We start from the raw sequence: 18,947 nt of genomic DNA on the forward strand, positions 1-18,947 counted from the left end.
ACAACCTTACTATGCTAGCTGTAAGTGTTTTCATCATGAATACTTGTATATTTCTCCCTGAAACATTCTCACCTGGATTATCATTAGAATGTATATACACAGGGCTTGAAAAACTTTGACTCACCAATAAGGCAAATATCTCACTTGTCAGATGTTAGCTTTAGTGTACTCTACTATAGTCACCTAATATATATCACAATCATGTGTTTAATTTATAAGCTTATAAATTGATCCCAAATGCGATCAATTTATAAGCTTTAGTTAATAATATAGTATATTTTTATATTGAATTACTAGTGTTAAAGCAAATATGCCTGTGAGGAAATATTCATATTTTATATGAATACTAGATCATTTTTTCAATTAATAACAGTATTTTTAACTTCTGACACTTATGTCTTGAATCACTTTTACAAAAAACTCTCAAAATAAAGCACTTAATCTACACATATAACTACATTAGAATTCAGAAACTGTATTTCTGAATTCTGATTGGCTCCAAAACATTGTCAAGTGGACAGGGCCAGTGATGTCATATGCCACAATAAAAAACTCAGAAACAATCAAAAAAACATTTAGGTCAGAATAAACAAAGGAAAAAACTTGAAATCATTATCATTCAGGAGTGTGTTAAAAGAGCTGATCTCAGGTGGTATGGCCACTTAAACAAAATGGGAGAGAAAAGAATAACTAAACAAGTGTTCTTTGCCAGGATGGTAGGAAAAAGACCCAGAGGAAGACCAAGATGTGGGTGGATTGATACAGTAAAAAATGCCTTAGAAAACAAAAATATATATGATCTGATAATATTAGAATGTTGACAGCTAACAAGCTAATCTGGCAGAAAATTGTTGATGGGAAGTTAGCAATGATGTAAAAAAAAAAGTTAATTTTCTTAGTTTTAATAATATCCACTATGAATGGCCAAATTTTGTATATTCCATATTTTTCTTCTAGCCCTTTTTATAATAATTTATGGTTATAGGCATTTGCCTCTATCTTTCTTTGTTGAATGTCAACATTCTCCAGCTATCTCCATTAGATCATCCTTCCATCTTCTCTCTGGTTGTAAAGACATTCGTCTTCAATTCGACATTCGTCAACAGACAACCACCCAATGGCATAAATGCCATTGGGTGGTTGTCTTTGTCCATCTCTCACTGTTCATCTGTGGCAATATGTCCTACCTATCTCCATTTTAATTTTAAAATCTCTTCCCCAATGCCTAACATTTTTTTTCTTATATCTTTATTCCTTATTTGATGTTTAGCATGGCTCTCGCTCCATTCTGCATTCAGTTTTCCTATTTTTTCCAATACAGTAAAATCCTTTTTTACACTTTTCAGGGGTCTGATGGAAAAAGTGTAAATAGCAGGAAATGTAAAAAAACATTAAAAAAAGGCTAAAAGATGACTTACTGCTAGTATGTGAGTTTACATACTAGATTACAAAATTTAATAACTGAAAATAAATGAATTTACAATTACTTACATTTATCTATTTAAAAAAATCTTTAATTGTTGATCGTTTCTGCTTTTCGTTTTTTTTTTTTTTCTTGACATAGCACCAGATTGCTTTATATTGAGTTCAATGCTTGACCTGTTTTTTACTATCGTGTTCAAAGTGGACACGGAGAGTCCAAGATCTTTTGCTAAATGCATACGTGTTCCGACATGCCAATCTACACATTGCAGAATTGCCATCTTTTCTTCTACCGAAATACATTTTCTGTCTTTCTCTCCATGTTCCTAACATGGATAATCCACCACCGCAACTTGAAAGCGACTTTCACAGGCTAAATTACGTAGCAGAAATTCTGCAATATCAATTCGTACTGTGATTATAAATTCACGGTATCGCTCATCACTACTGCAAGCGTGCAAGTCACCGTGATGGCGGAAACGAAAGTACAGCCGAAAGTAATGCCATCTGGGAACAGAAATGCGCAGATATCTGCAGAAATCGATTCGAAAATCAGTATTGCCACCCAAGAAAAAAACGCAAATCACAAGAAATAATGTCCACATCAAGTTATTAATGGCAGGAAAATAATATATCGTAAGAATAGGGCTTAAGACGGGACCAACGGAAAATGACGTAAATGGCAGGAAAACAAATTGCGGGAATGTAAAAAAGGGAGTTTACTGTATTTGTCTGGTTATTAGCCATGTCTCTGATCCATATGTAATAATTAGGATGATGCATTAGTCAAAACGTTTAGCTCTATTTTCTGGTTTTATTTTACTACACTGGAATTTTGTTCAGCTTGCCAAAAGCCATCCAAGCCTAGCTGAATTCTCCTTTTTATTTCTTGATAAATGCTTCTTTTTCCTAATGTAAACGTTCTACCAAGGTATACATACTCTTTGTGATGTTGTACTTGCTCTATTTTGTTATTATCTATTGCTATTTGTTCTTCTGTTATCTGGTTTCTTTCGATATTTGTCATTATTTTAGTTTTTCCATAGTTTATATATAATCCTACTTTATTTGATACTGTGTTTAATTCATTCATAATTTCTTTTAGTTCTCTTTTGTTACTTGCTATTACTACAATATCATCAGCATACCATAAATGATTTAGTTTTTTACCGTTAATATTAATTCCTTTGTCATTGAATAATTTGGATGAAATAGTATCTCCTTGTTTACTCCTTTATTTATTTGGAATGGACTGCTGTGTTCATTTATAAGGATACTAGCAGTTGCTTTTTTATATATTTTGTTTATTACCTATATATAATTCTGGCTTACTCAACGTATTCTCTGTATTTTCTCTTAGCTGAGTCAATGTCTGCATATAGTCAGTTGTGCAAAACCCCTTTCTGAATAGAGCTTGTTCATTAGGCTTCATCCAATAATCTTGCGATTCTCTTTGTTATTATTCTTATGAATAGTTTAATACTTGTGGCAGCAAGTTTATAGGTGTGTAATCTTCTTTCTTATTACCCTTTGTGAACAAGATATCATCATAGCATTGTTCTGTTTAGTACATTTTTCTTTTTTAGGCATTTATTAAACAGATTTTTTAGTTTTTCTGTTGATTTTATCATGTCCATTGTAATTCCATCTTCTCCTGGCATTTTATTATTTTTTCATATCTTTTTGCTTGTGGAATACTTTCTTCTTTGTGTTCTTCTGGCTTCAATATAATAATGTGTTCAACAGTACTTGTGGTATTATACAATTCAGAAAAGTATTGTCTAACCCTTTCTACTATGCTTTTTTTTAATCTTTGATATCTTGTCCATTTTCATCTTCTAATATTACTATTTCTTTTTTCCTAATGTGACATTTTCATAGTACTGTCATATTTTTTGTTATATATTGTTTCTTGTATCATTTTATCTTCTCTTTTATTTTTTTTAATGTTTTTTTTCTAAATGTTTTATTTCTTTAAGTGCTATTGTATTTCCTTTTCCTTCTCCAATTAGCTGTCTTCTTTTCTCCAACACATTTGTTTTCTCTGAGAGGTTTTATTTTTAACCCTTTGACATATAAATTATTTTTTAATTCTAAATTCATTTGAAATTGATGCGAACTTTGTAAACGTCTGCGATACGTCAAAATCAATTTTGGTGCAATAAACAAAAGACGTCGCGTCTTTGTATGTTAACGGGTTAAACTTTTTATCTTTTGCAATCTTATGTACACTTACCATGATAATAAGATTTAGATTTCCTGTATATATCCATTTGTAGATTTGTTTTCATTCATATTATTTCTTCGAGTAATTTTTTTGCAATTTCTTCTTGGTATAATTTTTTGTTGGCAACTAATGTATCATTATTTATCTTGACATTTTGTTTCATCCTGTTTTTTTTTTCTTCCATTTTTATTTTCTCTCTTATTATTCTGTGATTACTTCCTATGCCTATTTGATTGATGTCTTTAAATATTCTTACATGAGATGATAAAATATAATCTATTTCATTTTTTTGTTTATCCATTTGTCAGCCTGGTTGGCCAAGTATCCGCTCTCCAGCCAAAAGGCTCAGAGGTTCGAATCCCGCCATGGGCATGGATGTTTGTGAATGTCTGTGAAAATACTAGTGGTGGTGATTGGTGGTAGATGGTGTTGGTGGATTGAATGGTGGAGACGGAGAGTTGGAGAGTAGGTCCCGCCTTTGATGAGTCCTTGGACTCCTTGGAGGTGTCATATAATAATAATAACAACAACTTGAACTAATCCATGTCCATTCTCAATTTGGTCTTTTTTGTAAAATGTATTCATAACATTCAACTAGTTCCTCATCATAAAGTATAGCATCATATTTCCTCTTTCATTTAGTTCTCCTATGCTATTTTTTCTATACAATTTACAAGATCATTTTTATTTTTTCCCAGTCATGCATTAAAGTCTCCCAACATTACTGTATAAATGATAGGATCCTATAGCAGGATTCTATCATTTATACAGTGGGACCCTACAGGACACCATGTTACAGAATTCAACTTCTTCATCTTCATAACTGCTACATTCCATCACTGGGTAAGAAATAAGCTAATTACTGTTGTCTGCTGCATATCTACGCTAGACTGGCATGAGGCAATTAAGTGGTTACCTCACAGTATGACTGAGCACTCTCTAAAGACAAAATGATGCATGCGTAGTCTATCCTCTTACTGGCATATTCCATTACGACAAAAAATCAGTGATAACAGATTGTTATCACTGATTTTCATATCCCAATATACGCTTGTAAGTAAAGTCAACATACAAAAACGATTTACAATATGAAACAGAATCAGCATTACATACATAAAACTGACAAACTTCTTTTCTGATTTTTTTTTACTCATCAACTAAACATTCTCACTCATCACAGATGAGCAAAATGCATTTTTCAAGCCCTGATATGTAATTTTAAACATGGAAACTAGAAATTCATATATAAATTCTTACCTTGCTAGGATTATTCCACTTCTCTTCAAATTCCTTTTTCGCTTGTTCAAGAAATATTCTTACTAAAGAAAACATACAGACTTTACAATTCATTTCTGAAAATGTTTCAAATATATTTTAATTTAAAATTCATGCATACTCTTTAGGCAGTCCAACCTAATCCTGTTTTACTAACCTTCATAAGTTTTTACAGCACTTTTCAGGAAAACAAACTTCCTTTGACAAATGACCATGTGTCATCTGCCAGAATAATTTCCAAGCATTCATATTATCATGCACCTCTGACATTTTACAAATAATAACACTATGTATTCTGTATTTTATTCATTTATTTTCAATCGGTTTTTCAAATCTTGGCATGCATCACACATATAACTAAATAATATTACCACAGCACTAAACAAGTTTAACACACTTTGTTTCAGACATTTTACAGTTTGTTACAATACATTTGTAGCTGTTAAAAGAACTTATCGCTATAAACTTCAACATGTTTTCTTTTTGTTTCAAAAAGACCATCCATGTGTTAAAAATAAGATTATAGGAGGAAGATTGGTGATATGATAGAGACTTACAAGTTGGTAAGGGATTGCTATAGGATTAATGTTGAAGAGGTTTTTCATAAAATGATTGGAGATGGGGGAGAGAACAAGAGGTCACCCCTAGAAGTTGTATAAGGAGGTGAGCAAAGGAGTTAGCATTTTTTTTGCATGGGGAGTTGTGAATGATCGGAATGCAGTGCCTGAGAGCGGGGTGTCTGCAGAAATGTGAATGTGTTTAAGGCACAGTGTGACGAGCTGTAAGTATGACAAAGGGCTTCCTGGATGAGTCTTTGACTCTATGGGGCCTTAGGATGATGATGATAATAATAATAATAAGGGAGTTTATTCATAGAAATTAAATTTGTGTGGTTATGAAAGGGATGAGAGCTAGGTTTTTATCCCAACCAATAGCTCACTGCTGTGTGAGAGAGAAAAATCTAGCTTCATCCTTTTCTTAACTACACAAACGATAAGTCCACTTATCGTTTGTCCACATTCTGCATAACAAATAAAACTCATCCGCCAATATCTTATAATATCCTTTCAGAAGTTTTTGGCCATATATCTTATCACCTCTCTTTCACCTGTTTATCAGATCTACAATTCACATACCTTCAATCTGTTCTCAATGTACATTCCATAATCCTAATATCTTTTGTAACTATTCTTTGTGATCTTTCCACAGTTTCTTTATCACCTTGGAAACCAGGAGATCATGCTTGCACACAATAGTCAGGTGCTCTCATATCATTTGCCTTTTAAAGAGGCAAAACAGCTTTCTAATCCTTACATGTCATTGTAAATTTCAGCATCGCAATTATCCTCCAAGTTCTATTTGCAGTTTTTTGCCATGTGACCTTTAACTTCAAAATCCTATCCACCATAACTCCATGATCCTCAGCTTCATTTCTCAAAGCATAATCCCACCAATATAATATGTTGTTGAAAATTACATCATGCCAAAGTGAATACCTTTATGCTTACTAACACTTAAACAGCCATTATCATTTGCCGACAGTTCCAAACGATTCAAGTCATTCTGTAAGTACTGCATATCAGTAGAATCCCTGATCTCTGCCTCATTTGCAACAATTATCACAGGCTGCTAAATACAACAAGATTCAGCACATCAACAATCTCAAAAAATAGGCATCTTCAAATCTTTGCTCAATAGAGCACATGAGCATCTGTCCCAATTCCCAAGCTCTCTAACAAGAATTGAGCACCATCCAATGCATTACATCACAGAAATGCTTCACCTCAAGGAAGTTTAAATACATTCTGGACACTTATAAGATTATCCAAAGAACCCTGAACCTGTATGATGAGTCCCTGTCCCATGCCATAGGAGGTCACTAGGTGTCGCACTGATAGGATCGTCAGCTTGTCGAGAGCTCCTGAAAAGATTAGTAGTATTTTATGTTATCACATTGGCAATTTTACTAGAATTTTACGTAGTATTGTTTGCTTTTTGTTTCTTGGTGTGTCTGTGCAATTTTTGTGTGTTTTCTGTGTTATTTTAATTATTATTTTTAAGATAAGATAGCATATATATGGCACCGATAAAAAAAAAATGGCGGCCAGGTTGCCATGTTTGTTTAAGAGTGTTGATGTAAACGAATTTATGCAATGTGCTGTCTGTGAGATGTATGCTTTGCGAAGAGCGGTGGGAGTCTGGTTAGATGGTGATAGTGGAGTTAATATGTGCAGAAAGTGTAAGGAGAATGAGGATCTCAAGCTTGTTTTGGGTGGCGAGAGTGATATCATTAACGATAATCAGAATGTAGAAAATGGCGGTGTGATAGAGAATTGCGAGGTAGTGCCAGATAGGTGTGAGAGCATCGTTGAAAGTGCAAATGAAGGTAGAAATACAGAGCGAATGGATGATTTGATTGATAATGAAAATGGTGAAATAAATGCGAGTAGTGAAATCGCACGCTTGAACAGAGCAATACATAGAGCAAAAAGGCAACTGGAGCAAATGGAAAAATGTGTGCTGAACGTACCGACTAATAAACGGCGAAAGTCTGTTACGAAAAATAATAGAATGTTTGTAAACGTCAATAAAATGAAGGAGCGAGTGCTGTATGGGGATTTGCTATTAAGAGATGTGATTGTTGAGAGTTTGACGAAATCGTACCAGCCAGGTGCGAACATAAAGGACGTCAGCAAATCTATTCGAGTGCAAAACCAGAGGGTGAAAGAGATAATCGTGGCAGGAACAAATGATTTGAAAGAAGACAAAATGGAAATGAGAGGATGTGAGGGAATTACTTGAGGTAGCAAAAGAGAAGAATGAGAGAGTTAGGACGGTGAGCATTTTATCGCGGTATGACAGTGAAGTGTTTAGAAGGAGGGCCATAATTGCCAATGACTTTATGCGTGGGTTATGCATGGAGAGTGGTGTGGAATTTGTGGAGCGAGTTCGATGGGCGAAAGGATTTATATAAGATGGATGGGTTACATTTGAATGGAGTTGGTATATGGAGGCTTGAAAAAGTGTTGATGAATGATGTGGAAGTGGATGTACAGACTCAGGGAAACTAGATTTATTAAGGGGGGGGGGGGGAGTAGATATGCAGACTTTAGGGAGGCAGTTGAGTGTATGAATGAGTATAATATGCCCGAGCGAGTACGAAGGACAACAAATCAGAATGGGATAGTTAGTATAAGGCATCAAAGTAGGGATGGGACTAATGGGCTTCTGCAATTCATGTACACTAATGCCAGGAGTATTAGGAACAAGGAGGAGGAGTTTTTGGCCTTGGTTGGCACTTCCAGGCCACAGGTTGTTGGTAGTGAAACATGGATGACAGATGATAAAGCTAGTGGGATTGAATGCGATGGGTATAGTGTGTTCAGGAGTGACAGGGAGAATAAAAAAAGGGGGGGGGGGGTATTGATGATAGCTGATGAGTTGCAGCCAAGGAGTATAGAAGTTGAACTGCAGGATAGAGAAAAGAGCACATTTGAGGCTGTTTGGTGCAAGATAGAATCTAGCAGAACAAAATATACAATTGGGTGCTGCTATAGACCAGGTGATGGAATAGATGGTGGGGATAGTATGCATAGGCAAATAGAAGAAATGAGTGGAAGGAGGGTAATTATTATGGGCGATTTCAATTATGGTAACACTGACTGGAAAGAGGAGAGGACACATGGGAGGAAGAAATTGGATTTTATGCGGTTATTAAGGGACAACTATCTGCGACAGTATGTAGTGGACAGAGAGTGCTTGACCTAGTAATTGCAACTGAGAATGTGGCTGTAACGAACATGACCATGTTGCCACCAATCGGTGAGAGTGACCATAAGGTCACTCTCAACCTTTAGCCACCTCCCAAGTCATGACTTGGGAGGTGGCTAAAGGAGTGGAATTTACAATTAAGACAGGGTACATGTGGAATTAGCGAGAATAATATAACATTTCATTATGTTTTCAGTTAAATAAAGTATGAGAATGTCAGTGATAAGTTAAAGTTAAGTTTTAGAAAGAGCAAACTAATATTTATTGAAAATTTTTCAAGAGATAGCAGAGATAGACCTATGCTAGGACATTGTTCTTCTCCTTAAATCATATTCACATAACTAGAAAATACATTACAAATTTGTACACAACCAAGGTAACCACTTTGTATCCAAATAGGAAGAGTGAATATGCAGATGAATTGGGAGGTGGCTAAACATGAAAAAAAAAAACACCCCCCCTCCCCCGCGCCAATTAAGAATGGGTATATTGAAACCACAAAGTTTGTGATTATGATAGACTCAGGAGGTGGCTTGGAGCAGTGCCATGGAATAAGAAACAACAGGGGAAAGATGTTAGTAGTGAATGTGAAATGGTCAATGAGTAATTTAAAAAAAGTAGTATCAGATTACATACTTGGGTGAGAGAAAGGATAAATCAGATGGACAAAAAAAAAAGATGAAGGTATATAAAAAGAAAGGTGATGAGTAAGCTCATGAACAAAGTGCAGGCAAAAGAGAGATAATCAGCATAGTAAGGATGGCAAAATCAGATTAAAAGAGGAAATTAGCCAAGCAGGCCAAAGGAACCACAAAAGATTTCTTTTCCTATTTGGAAAGTAAAAGGAAAGATGACGATGAAAGGTTAAGTTTAATGAATTCTGTTGGTAAGGAGATGACAGAAGTTTGAAGAAACAAATGATTATTGAATAATCACAATGTGACTTTGAATCATCCACATGCAGATAATGTAGTGACTCATATGAGAACAGAAACAGACTAACTGGAGGTGTTTACAATAATGCAAAATCTCAATGAGAATATTACCATGGATGGGCCAGCGAGTGTTATGAGAAAGTGCAAGAGAAATGACAATGACTCTCATCATGATATTTAAGTCTCAGACCAGATAGTCATGCTACATAAATAAGGAAGGACTTCAAGACAAGAGTAGTAATTTTAAATCAGTTAGTATAAAAAGTATAAAAAAAAGAGACATTTAAGGAATTAAAAAAGTTGGTCAAGGAAGAATATAAGATTGGGTGGATAATAGTGGCAGTGCTGCATATACAAAAAAAAAAAAAAATTTTTTTTTAATCAGTAACCAATTTATTAATAAATAAATTTACATATTAAAAAAATTTCACTCTCACCACAAACAAACACCAATAATAAAAGCTTCGTATCTCACAGAAATAACGCGCACAAGCATACGATACACTGCCCAAACGAGCGGTGTCAGAATCACTTGTAACATGCAATGAGAATATCGATGAGATTAGCTGCAAATGGCCGGATGTGATAATTCCTACAATGCATTAGATCACAGTGCATTTGTGTTGTAATCTAAAGCATTATTCAAACAACTCCAATTATTAACTATTCAATCAATGTCAAAACATAAGCTGTAACCTTTAACATGTTGTATTGCATTTATATAATGTTGTAAACATTGTTATTATTTATAAACACAAACAAAATTTAATTTTTTCATTTTTTCCTTGGGGGTGCTGCAGTGTCGCAGTGCCTATGTACGAGCCGCCACTGGTGGATACGAATATGTTACACTATGGGAGACAGCATAGCTTTATAAGTTTTTTTTTTTTTTTTTTTTTAAATATCGACATGCCCACACCTATAACAGAAAAGTGTTGTGCATGGTAAAAGAAAAGAAGGCATCTGTTAACGTGTTTCTTGAAAAACTGGAAGTCATATTCACTAGAGGAAAAAAAGTACAAGGAAGACTGTTCCAAAAAAAAATAGTTGGATTTATGGCTGAATTTATGTTAAAAAAACATCTATGAGGCCACTGTTTTGCAAGATGAAAAACCCGAGTTTATGGGAGAAAAAATCCTATGAACTCTGTATGAGATCAGCTAACTCACTTTCAATTGAAAAGCATCTACTATTTACCTGACCTTCAAAACAACAACCGTTCAAATTAACCATTCTGTGCATATCAACTGACTTCTGGTAGAGAACCATGAAATTGTACTTCAATTATTAGAACACAAGTTCTGATAATTGAAGCATCAGATAAACAATGGATTACTGTAACTATATAAACCATAAGTGAGAGCATCTATGAAAAAGTGAATGAAAGGAGTCCATAAGAGAGGTCATTTATGAAGTGGAGTTCTCTCTTCTGGATATCATGCAGTCATACAGAGGTTTTCAGTGCACCCAAATGTGAGAACAATAGGAGAGAAGCAGTGGTGTGTGGAACATAAAAGAATGTCAAATTTGTTGGAAATTGAAGAGGCTATGGAAGTGATGTGTTTGTACCAGGACAGGATGTAATGTTCACCCTAAGAAAAGAAACAATCTTTTCAATGAAGATCGGAACATTATCAAAAATCATGAGAAATGAAGCAAGATCTTTCTTCCAAGAAATAAGACAGGACTGTGCTTCAACAAAACTGAAATTCGAGAACTGCGAGATTGGGGTTTAAGGCCTTTAAAGATCTTGAAGTATGAATAATTTGTGCACTATAAAATTTCAAAAATGAAGAAAAATTGAATGTACTTGTTATTAGAAAAACTACAGATGGGATATAAGATTAATAAGAGAAGTATACTAATGTACAAGAGGAAGAATAAGAATTCCAATAAGAGGAAACCACACACACACAATGTTGGTCAAGGAAGAATACAAGATTGGACGGATACCAATGGCCAGAGAAGAAGATGGCAAACCAATCATAAAGGGAAAAAGGAAATAAGAATGTAGTTTTTAAGAAGACTTCATGAAAAGCCCTGGAAATAACAAGAGTAACCCTGGGAGTTTCTCCAGCCAACTTCACCCACATTTCTGTCCAAAGGTGAGCTAGGAGTTCTGCCATGGAATGAGTGTGCAGGAATCTACACTATCCTCAATACCTGATTGGTGGATCTCCAGGTAGTGAGTAAAATGGCTGTAATACTTCTCCATCTTTCAAGAGTACTGAGGTGAGAGCAGTGGGACAATAATCTGAGCTACTTATTACTTTTTTAGGGACAAGATGGATAAAGGTTTGCTACCATGCTACTTGGTGGATGCAAATAGGTATGGCAGCTTATACAGATGATAAATATGGATATTAATTCTGGAGCATAAGATATAAGCACAACTAGTTAGAAAGCATTTGGACCATGAAACTTATATAAGTACTGACTTCTGATGTCCTTCTATCATAACATCAGAGGGGGCATGCTGTGAGCAGACAATGGGAGGAGGTTTGCCTTGGTTGTCTTTACAAGAACTGGAGGCTATGTTGGAGGTTTAATGGATTTTTTACAACACTCAAAAAGAATTAAAATAGAATTTAATACTTCCTATATTTCGTCCTAGTCACTAGGACATCTACGGGGATTACAAAAACAATTAATGTAACATGCACACAAAAACTTACAATACTAAGCCCAACCACGTGGGTGACACTAAAGTCCTATCTAGGTGGAGCGCCCTCTAATGGAATGTAAGGTGGGACCTCTGGTGATGAGTGTTTCCCAAATCTTCGGAAGCTTAATGCAACCGTATTTGTTAAGATTTGGTTGGTTTCTGAGAGCTGCTGCTGCTTCTAAGAAAAGTCTCTCTTTCTTAGAAGCAGCAGCAGCTCTCAGAAACCAACCAAATCTTAACAAATACGGTTGCATTAAGTTTCCGAAGATTTGGGAAACACTCATCACCAGAGGTCCCACCTTACATTCCAGGCCACCTACTACTGCCCTTAGAGGGCGCTCCACCTAGATAGGACTTTAGTGTCACCCACGTGGTTGGGCTTAGTATTGTAAGTTTTTGTGTGCATGTTACATTAATTGTTTTTGTAATCCCCGTAGATGTCCTAGTGACTAGGACGAAATATAGGAAGTATTAAATTCTATTTTAATTCTTTTTGAGTGTTGTAAAAAATCCATTAAACCTCCAACATAATGTCCTCACAGCACTTAAGCCTCTACACAAGAACTGGAGGCAAAGAATGATGCTAAGAAACCTACCTTATCTTAAAGTGATGTTATCATTGTGCGCGTGTGTGTGTGTGAGAGAGAGAGAGAGATGGAAATAAGGGTAGAAGTGGCACCAACAACCTTTGGTGAGGGACCAAAAAGGCTTTGATGCAAAAAAAAAAAAAAAAAAAAAATCTGCCTCATGCTTAAAACTGGTTGCTATCTGCTTTGGATTTGTTGATTCTGGAGTTTTTGACTTGAGATATTGAATGTAAGTTGAATTTTTGCCTTTGACTTCTCTGGCACACGTTTCAGAATCAGAGCTTAGATACAAAATCAGGAGTTTTTTGAGTGAATGGGGGGGGGGGATGAAAGGTCCCCGTTCAGCAAGGGCTATTTCAGTTATCTGGAGGGTAAATGTAATAATCAGACAATGGAAAAGGTGTAGAAATCTCAGACATCATCCTAATTCATGCTACAGTGCCACTAGACACAAAGCTGAGACTTGTCAGGAGAAGGTCAATTTGCAGAAAAGATAATATGGATAAAGTTATGGTTGAAGTTTCCAAAAAAGAGATCTACCAAAAGTGTATTTGGAAGAAGAGCTAGTTAATAAAAGGTCCAGATGTGGAAGAATGATGAGGATTATTTAATATTCTAGTAAATAAGCAGGTAAACAACTTGTGCTAGATCATTACTGATAGTAAATAGTCAGACTTCCCTTTCAGCTTGGTCTTTGAAGTTAGAGAAGAAGTGCCAGACTGAATTATGAATGCTGAAGTCATCAAGGAAGATGATCTCATTATTTGGGTCAGTAATTAGGTCATGTGAAATCAACTTTCAGAGATTAATAATCAAAGGGGTCATCAGCATGCTCATTTGAATTAGGAGGATAAAGGCAGCAAACTGAAGACAACAAAGTGAGGCAAGGAAATCTTGAGCCATAACAGACTGTACAGAGGGAATCAAAGTTTATTAACCTTTGGCATGGAATTTCAGATCTGACAAAAGCATGTTTTACCCTTCTTACAAAGAAGGCACTGCACGTATGATGCAATTAAAATAGCTGAGGTGAAATGTAGTTGTAGAGGATGTCAGTTGAGATTTGATAAGGAATAACATATTGGATTTCGATACCCATCAGTAGTGACACACATCATTAATATTTATACTGATAGCCCAGATTGTTGGTGAAATGAATGTGGCAGGTTCCCCCCCCCCCCCCCCAATATTTTTGTGAGAGGGTTTTTTCTTCTTCTTTAACTGAAGAATAACAGCTATATTGGATAAAGGAAATGACTATATCCTATATCATGCTATATCTGACAGAATGCTGCATGAAATTCTATTAGCACAAATGGAGATAGACATGAAACTGACTGCTGGATGAATATCAGAGAATAGTAAGTTGTGGAGCTAAATTACAGAGAAGACAGATAACCAATGGCATGCTAGTGGTCTCTGTATTTGGCTGCTGCTGCTGCTGTTCAATTTATACATTAATGATACTGGAAATGATCTGAGGAGAAATATCCAGTTTGCCAATAATGCTGAACTGGAGAAGAAAACTTAATAAGGTGATTTTGAGATACTGAAAGATTATCTAAATAGACCAGTAGAAGGGCAAGAATAATGGTTAACAGTGTCAACTTATGCATTTATTATGCACTTAGAGATGATGGTGAACAGAATTAAAAGTTCAGAGGACATACAGCAGAGGTGGACAAAACTCATAGGATCACCTAAACATTAAGAAAAAATGATACACATGAATTCTTCAAGTGTCGTCACCTAGAAGGAGGTTGGCAAAGTGTCCCAGAACTTTTTTCTTTCTTTTGCTGCTCTGGAAAAGTAAGTTATTTTCCCTCTTTATACTAACTAGATATTACTATAACTGGACTAGTATACAAAGATTTTGTAACCTGGGGGGGGGGGGGGGTTTGGAAGTGGTGGAGAGGATCCTGATATGAGTAACCAAAATGGTGACTGGTCTTGTGAAGAGCTTCCCATGAAGATTGATTGAAAGTTTATGAGTTATACATCTTAGCTAAATTTTTGCTTTGAAAGGAGAGATATGATAGGCAACATGTGAATAATGGTTAGTGTAAGACTCCCAACATGTCTTTGGACTGCACAGAGATAATATTAATGAATGGCAATCACTTCAGATTTTCTAATGTACATTTAAATGTAGCTTCTGACAACTGTTTTGCTATTTGGAAAACTACTGTTTTCATTAGCCATGTGGTGGTTTGCTTTTCTTTATTCCTTCAATATTTCACTTACCTGAAGTTTTCAGTAATGAACAAAGTATACAGTGAAGACATACTCAGATGAATTAAAGGCTAATTAACAGAAATGAAACATTAATAGTATTTACACTACTATTCTGAAATGTTAGATCTTGAGATGTGATTAATGAATTACCAATAATAATAATTTTAGGAAAAAAATATGAATCCTTAATTTAACATCACAATAATATGCAAAAATTTCAGCTATAGATATGGCCAATTCAAGTTAAAATAAATAAATAAATAAATTGTCTAATGCCTGTTTATTCCCTAAAGAAAGTAGGCAGCTGCAGCCTATCCTGATCATTTTCAAGGCATCAGAGGAAGAGTATGGCAGAGAACTGCCACTCTCTTGTTATCTGAAACTTAGTGTTAATAAACCTAGGTTTCTAAGAGAAAAATACCCTACTTCCTACCCAAGAGATTAACTAACTTGGAATTTGGTTAAACTTCTGATGATTTATCATTATCCAACCAGAAATACTGCTAAGGCTACCTACAGAGGCACCTTTCTATTTAAGCTCTAAATACTAATGATTTTTTGTTCAAAAAAAAAAAAAACAAAAATTCACAGAAGTTACAATTTCCAAAAAGATCCAAAATAGTCCTTCGCAAGCAACAACATCAAGAAAAGCTGTGTAACTACTTCTGTGAATTTCTCTTTTCACATTACTCTATTTTATGTTGACTGTATTTTATACCTGAAGAATGTTAACTTATGATGTTAATATACTTTTTTCAGTTTTCCTAATTGACATATATTTTATTCTCAGACACTTTATGAACAAATTATCACTACTATACACAGATATTATAACTCAACCATATGAAATTAAGATATCCAGAAAAAAGAATAGATTGAATAACAAGCATCTAACTACAGATATCATTTCAATATTGCGATGCTGATAACTTTAAGATGCATGTTTTTGCATATGGAAATTTCACATGCAAAAACATGCATCTTAAAGTCATCGGCATCGTTATATCAGCAAATGAAGGTTGGATAACTGAGAGATCACTGTTATATACCATAGAGTTAGCAAAACTTGTGGAATGGGGAGAAACAATGAAATATAGATCAACTCCATTCAAATACAATCCCCCTTTTTAATAGCATTAGAAATATCAAATATCACCTTATTCAGCTTCCAATACTCTTTTTTTTTTTAAATAGAAATTATGTAAAAAAGTATAAAAACCATAAGTATCTATTTTGGGAAAATACAATTTTTTACATGCCAATAACAAAACAGTGAAAAGTTCCCAATACAAAAAGGCATCCGGCAAAGGCGACCCCCTATCTCCCAAATTATTTGCAGCTGCACTAGAGGAAGTCTTTAGAAGCCTTGACTGGGAAACAAAAGGAATAAACATAAGTGGAGAAAGGCTGCATCATCTGAAATTTGCAGATGATATTGTCCTAATAGCAGATAATCTTGAAGATCTGGAAGAAAGGCTAAATCAGCTACATGAAGCCTCCAGAGTAATTGGATTAAAAATAAATAGAGAAAAAACAAAAATAATGATGAATAAATATATTAACCATAGAATTGTCAAAGTTGAAAACCATGAAATAGAACAAGTTACTTCATATGTATATTTGGGCCAATTGTTATCCTTTGAGGAGTGCCAAAGAAAAGAGATTGAACGAAGAATTCACCTTGGATGGATGGCTTATGGGAAAATGAGAGACATATTCAGAAGTGAGTCTAAAAAAAAAAAAAAAGAAAGCTTTTGATCAGTGCATACTTCCTGTCCTAACATATGGAGGAGAAACATGGACTTTAACAGAAGCACTAAACAAAAAGCTGAGAACAACACAACATCGCATGGAAAGAAGTATGCTAAAAATAACATTAAGAGATAGGAAGACAAATACCTGGATAAGATCTCAAACAGGTGTCATGGATATTGTAAAATACATTAAACAGGCTAAGTGGAGATGGGCTGGCCATATTGTCAGATGCAGTGATGGGAGATGGAATAGAAAAGCAACAGAGTGGAGACCAATGCAAGACAAAGAGGAAGACCGAGAAGAAGGTGGAGGGATGAACTGGAACCAATTGCAGGAGTGAGATGGATGGGAGAGGTAGAAAACAGAGTGATCTGAAAAACCATGGGGGAGACCTTCGTCCAGCAGTGGACAGAACCAAAAGGTTGAAGAAGAAGAATAACAAATCACATGCCATAACAGTACTCTAGATTTAGAGTTTAGTTTTATGAATTTTTGTTACTCTCCATGGCTTTCAAGAATTTATTTCAAAAATATTTGAGTTCTTTTGAAAAACATTATTATACTTCTGGTTAATATTTTAGTTAATACTTATACTTGATATAAGTGCACAAAGCAGATTTTTATCTTTCAGGTATAAATAAAGAAGATCAGGGAAGAAAAAAAAAAAAGCATGGTTTCAACTCAAGTGTTATTTTCTGGAAGACTCTACATGTCTATAAATTAGTCAAAATGCTACTGCTAACAAATCAAGTTGCTATTACCATCAAGTGCATTTTTGCATAGTGTACCTGATAATAAAAACTCTGGCTGAACATTTAATGAAATTTGGTATTTTGGATTTCGATTAATTTTACATTTTGTCTATTTGCAGGGGCACAAATTGTCACTGCATGTGTCACAGTAAAATAATATCCTATTCAATTTCAGTTCTACCTAATCCATTGTTATTGGCAAAATGATTCACACTGATATTAATTCAACACCAACTTGTCATTCTCAACCCATGAAAGGTTGCAAACTTTAGTTCATTTTATTGCCTTGGTGGCCTAATGGCTAGATAATCGAAAAAACATGTTCTAGAGATCCAAAATGGTCCTTTACAAGCAACTTCTGGCCTCCAAGAGGAAGACATATATGGCATGTGATTTGTTAATCTTCTTCTTCATTATTACTATTACTAATATTACATTACTACTATGCTTAATAAGCATAGTAGCTATGCTTATTAAGCACTGGTGTCAGCAGAATGGTCTCGGTCAAAAACTAGCATCAGATGCAGATATCTTATCTTGAGTGGCAGTCAGCAGATTATAGAAGTTAATTCAGATAGCTCTAGATAGCCAGAAAGGATTATATAACACTTAAGAATAAATGATAGGTTGATTTTACCAACAAGGCTCAATTCAAATTGCTTCAATTTTGATTTCAATTGTACCATTTGTTGGCACATAGTAATAAGCAGATAAAATAAAATGTTATATCTTGAGTACATAGCTAAAAATGTATTGACTTTAATTAATAAAACACTTTGTAGCTTTTACCATCCTTCTCAGATTTTTATGAAAGAACCACCAGCAAAAAGTTATTTGAATAGCATATCTTTTCCAGGTTCAGCATTATAAATCTTGCAAAAACAGAAATATTAATAATCTAAAATTCATCATCATCAAATTCCTGCCATGTACCCTCAAGGGGTGTACAGGATATGATAGTACTACATGAAAAAATTACATCATTACTAACTTCCTATCTACAATTTTCCTCCAAATCAGTCTGTTACTTGTCAAGACTCCAACATTATCAGATCTTATATTTCTATCGTCTAAGGCACTTTGTACCGTATCAATCCACTATATCTTGGTCTTCCTCTGGGTCGTTTTCCTGCCAACCTGGCAGAGAACACTTGTTTTGCTAATCTTTTCTCTCCCATTCTATTTAAGTGACCATACCACCTGAGATTAGCTCTGCTAACGCATTCCTGGATGCTGACAATGTCAAGTTCTTCCCTAATATCCCCATTTTTAATATGATATTGCCATTGATGCCATCTGTTCATGCCTATAATCTTTCTCAGG

At 34.8% G+C, this 18,947-nt stretch overlaps 1 protein-coding gene across 6 annotated transcripts in view; it reads right to left on the reverse strand.

Annotated features, from left to right (window-relative positions):
* The window catches only part of Pka-C1 (Protein kinase, cAMP-dependent, catalytic subunit 1), a 545,341-nt gene that overhangs the window by 220,979 nt on the left and 305,415 nt on the right, over positions 1-18,947 (reverse strand). For all 6 annotated transcript variants that reach the window (XM_090410256.1, XM_090410257.1, XM_090410255.1 and 3 more), the window contains one exon: positions 4,907-4,968. In XM_090410256.1, the coding sequence (XP_090266382.1) occupies positions 4,907-4,968 (62 nt within the window). The remainder of the gene's footprint in view (positions 1-4,906; positions 4,969-18,947) is intronic.

This window comes from Typopeltis vanoorti, chromosome 20, assembly GCF_054136105.1.
Source record: "Typopeltis vanoorti isolate ZY-2024b chromosome 20, IOZ_Tvanoo_1.0, whole genome shotgun sequence".
Lineage (NCBI taxonomy): Eukaryota > Metazoa > Arthropoda > Arachnida > Uropygi > Thelyphonidae > Typopeltis > Typopeltis vanoorti.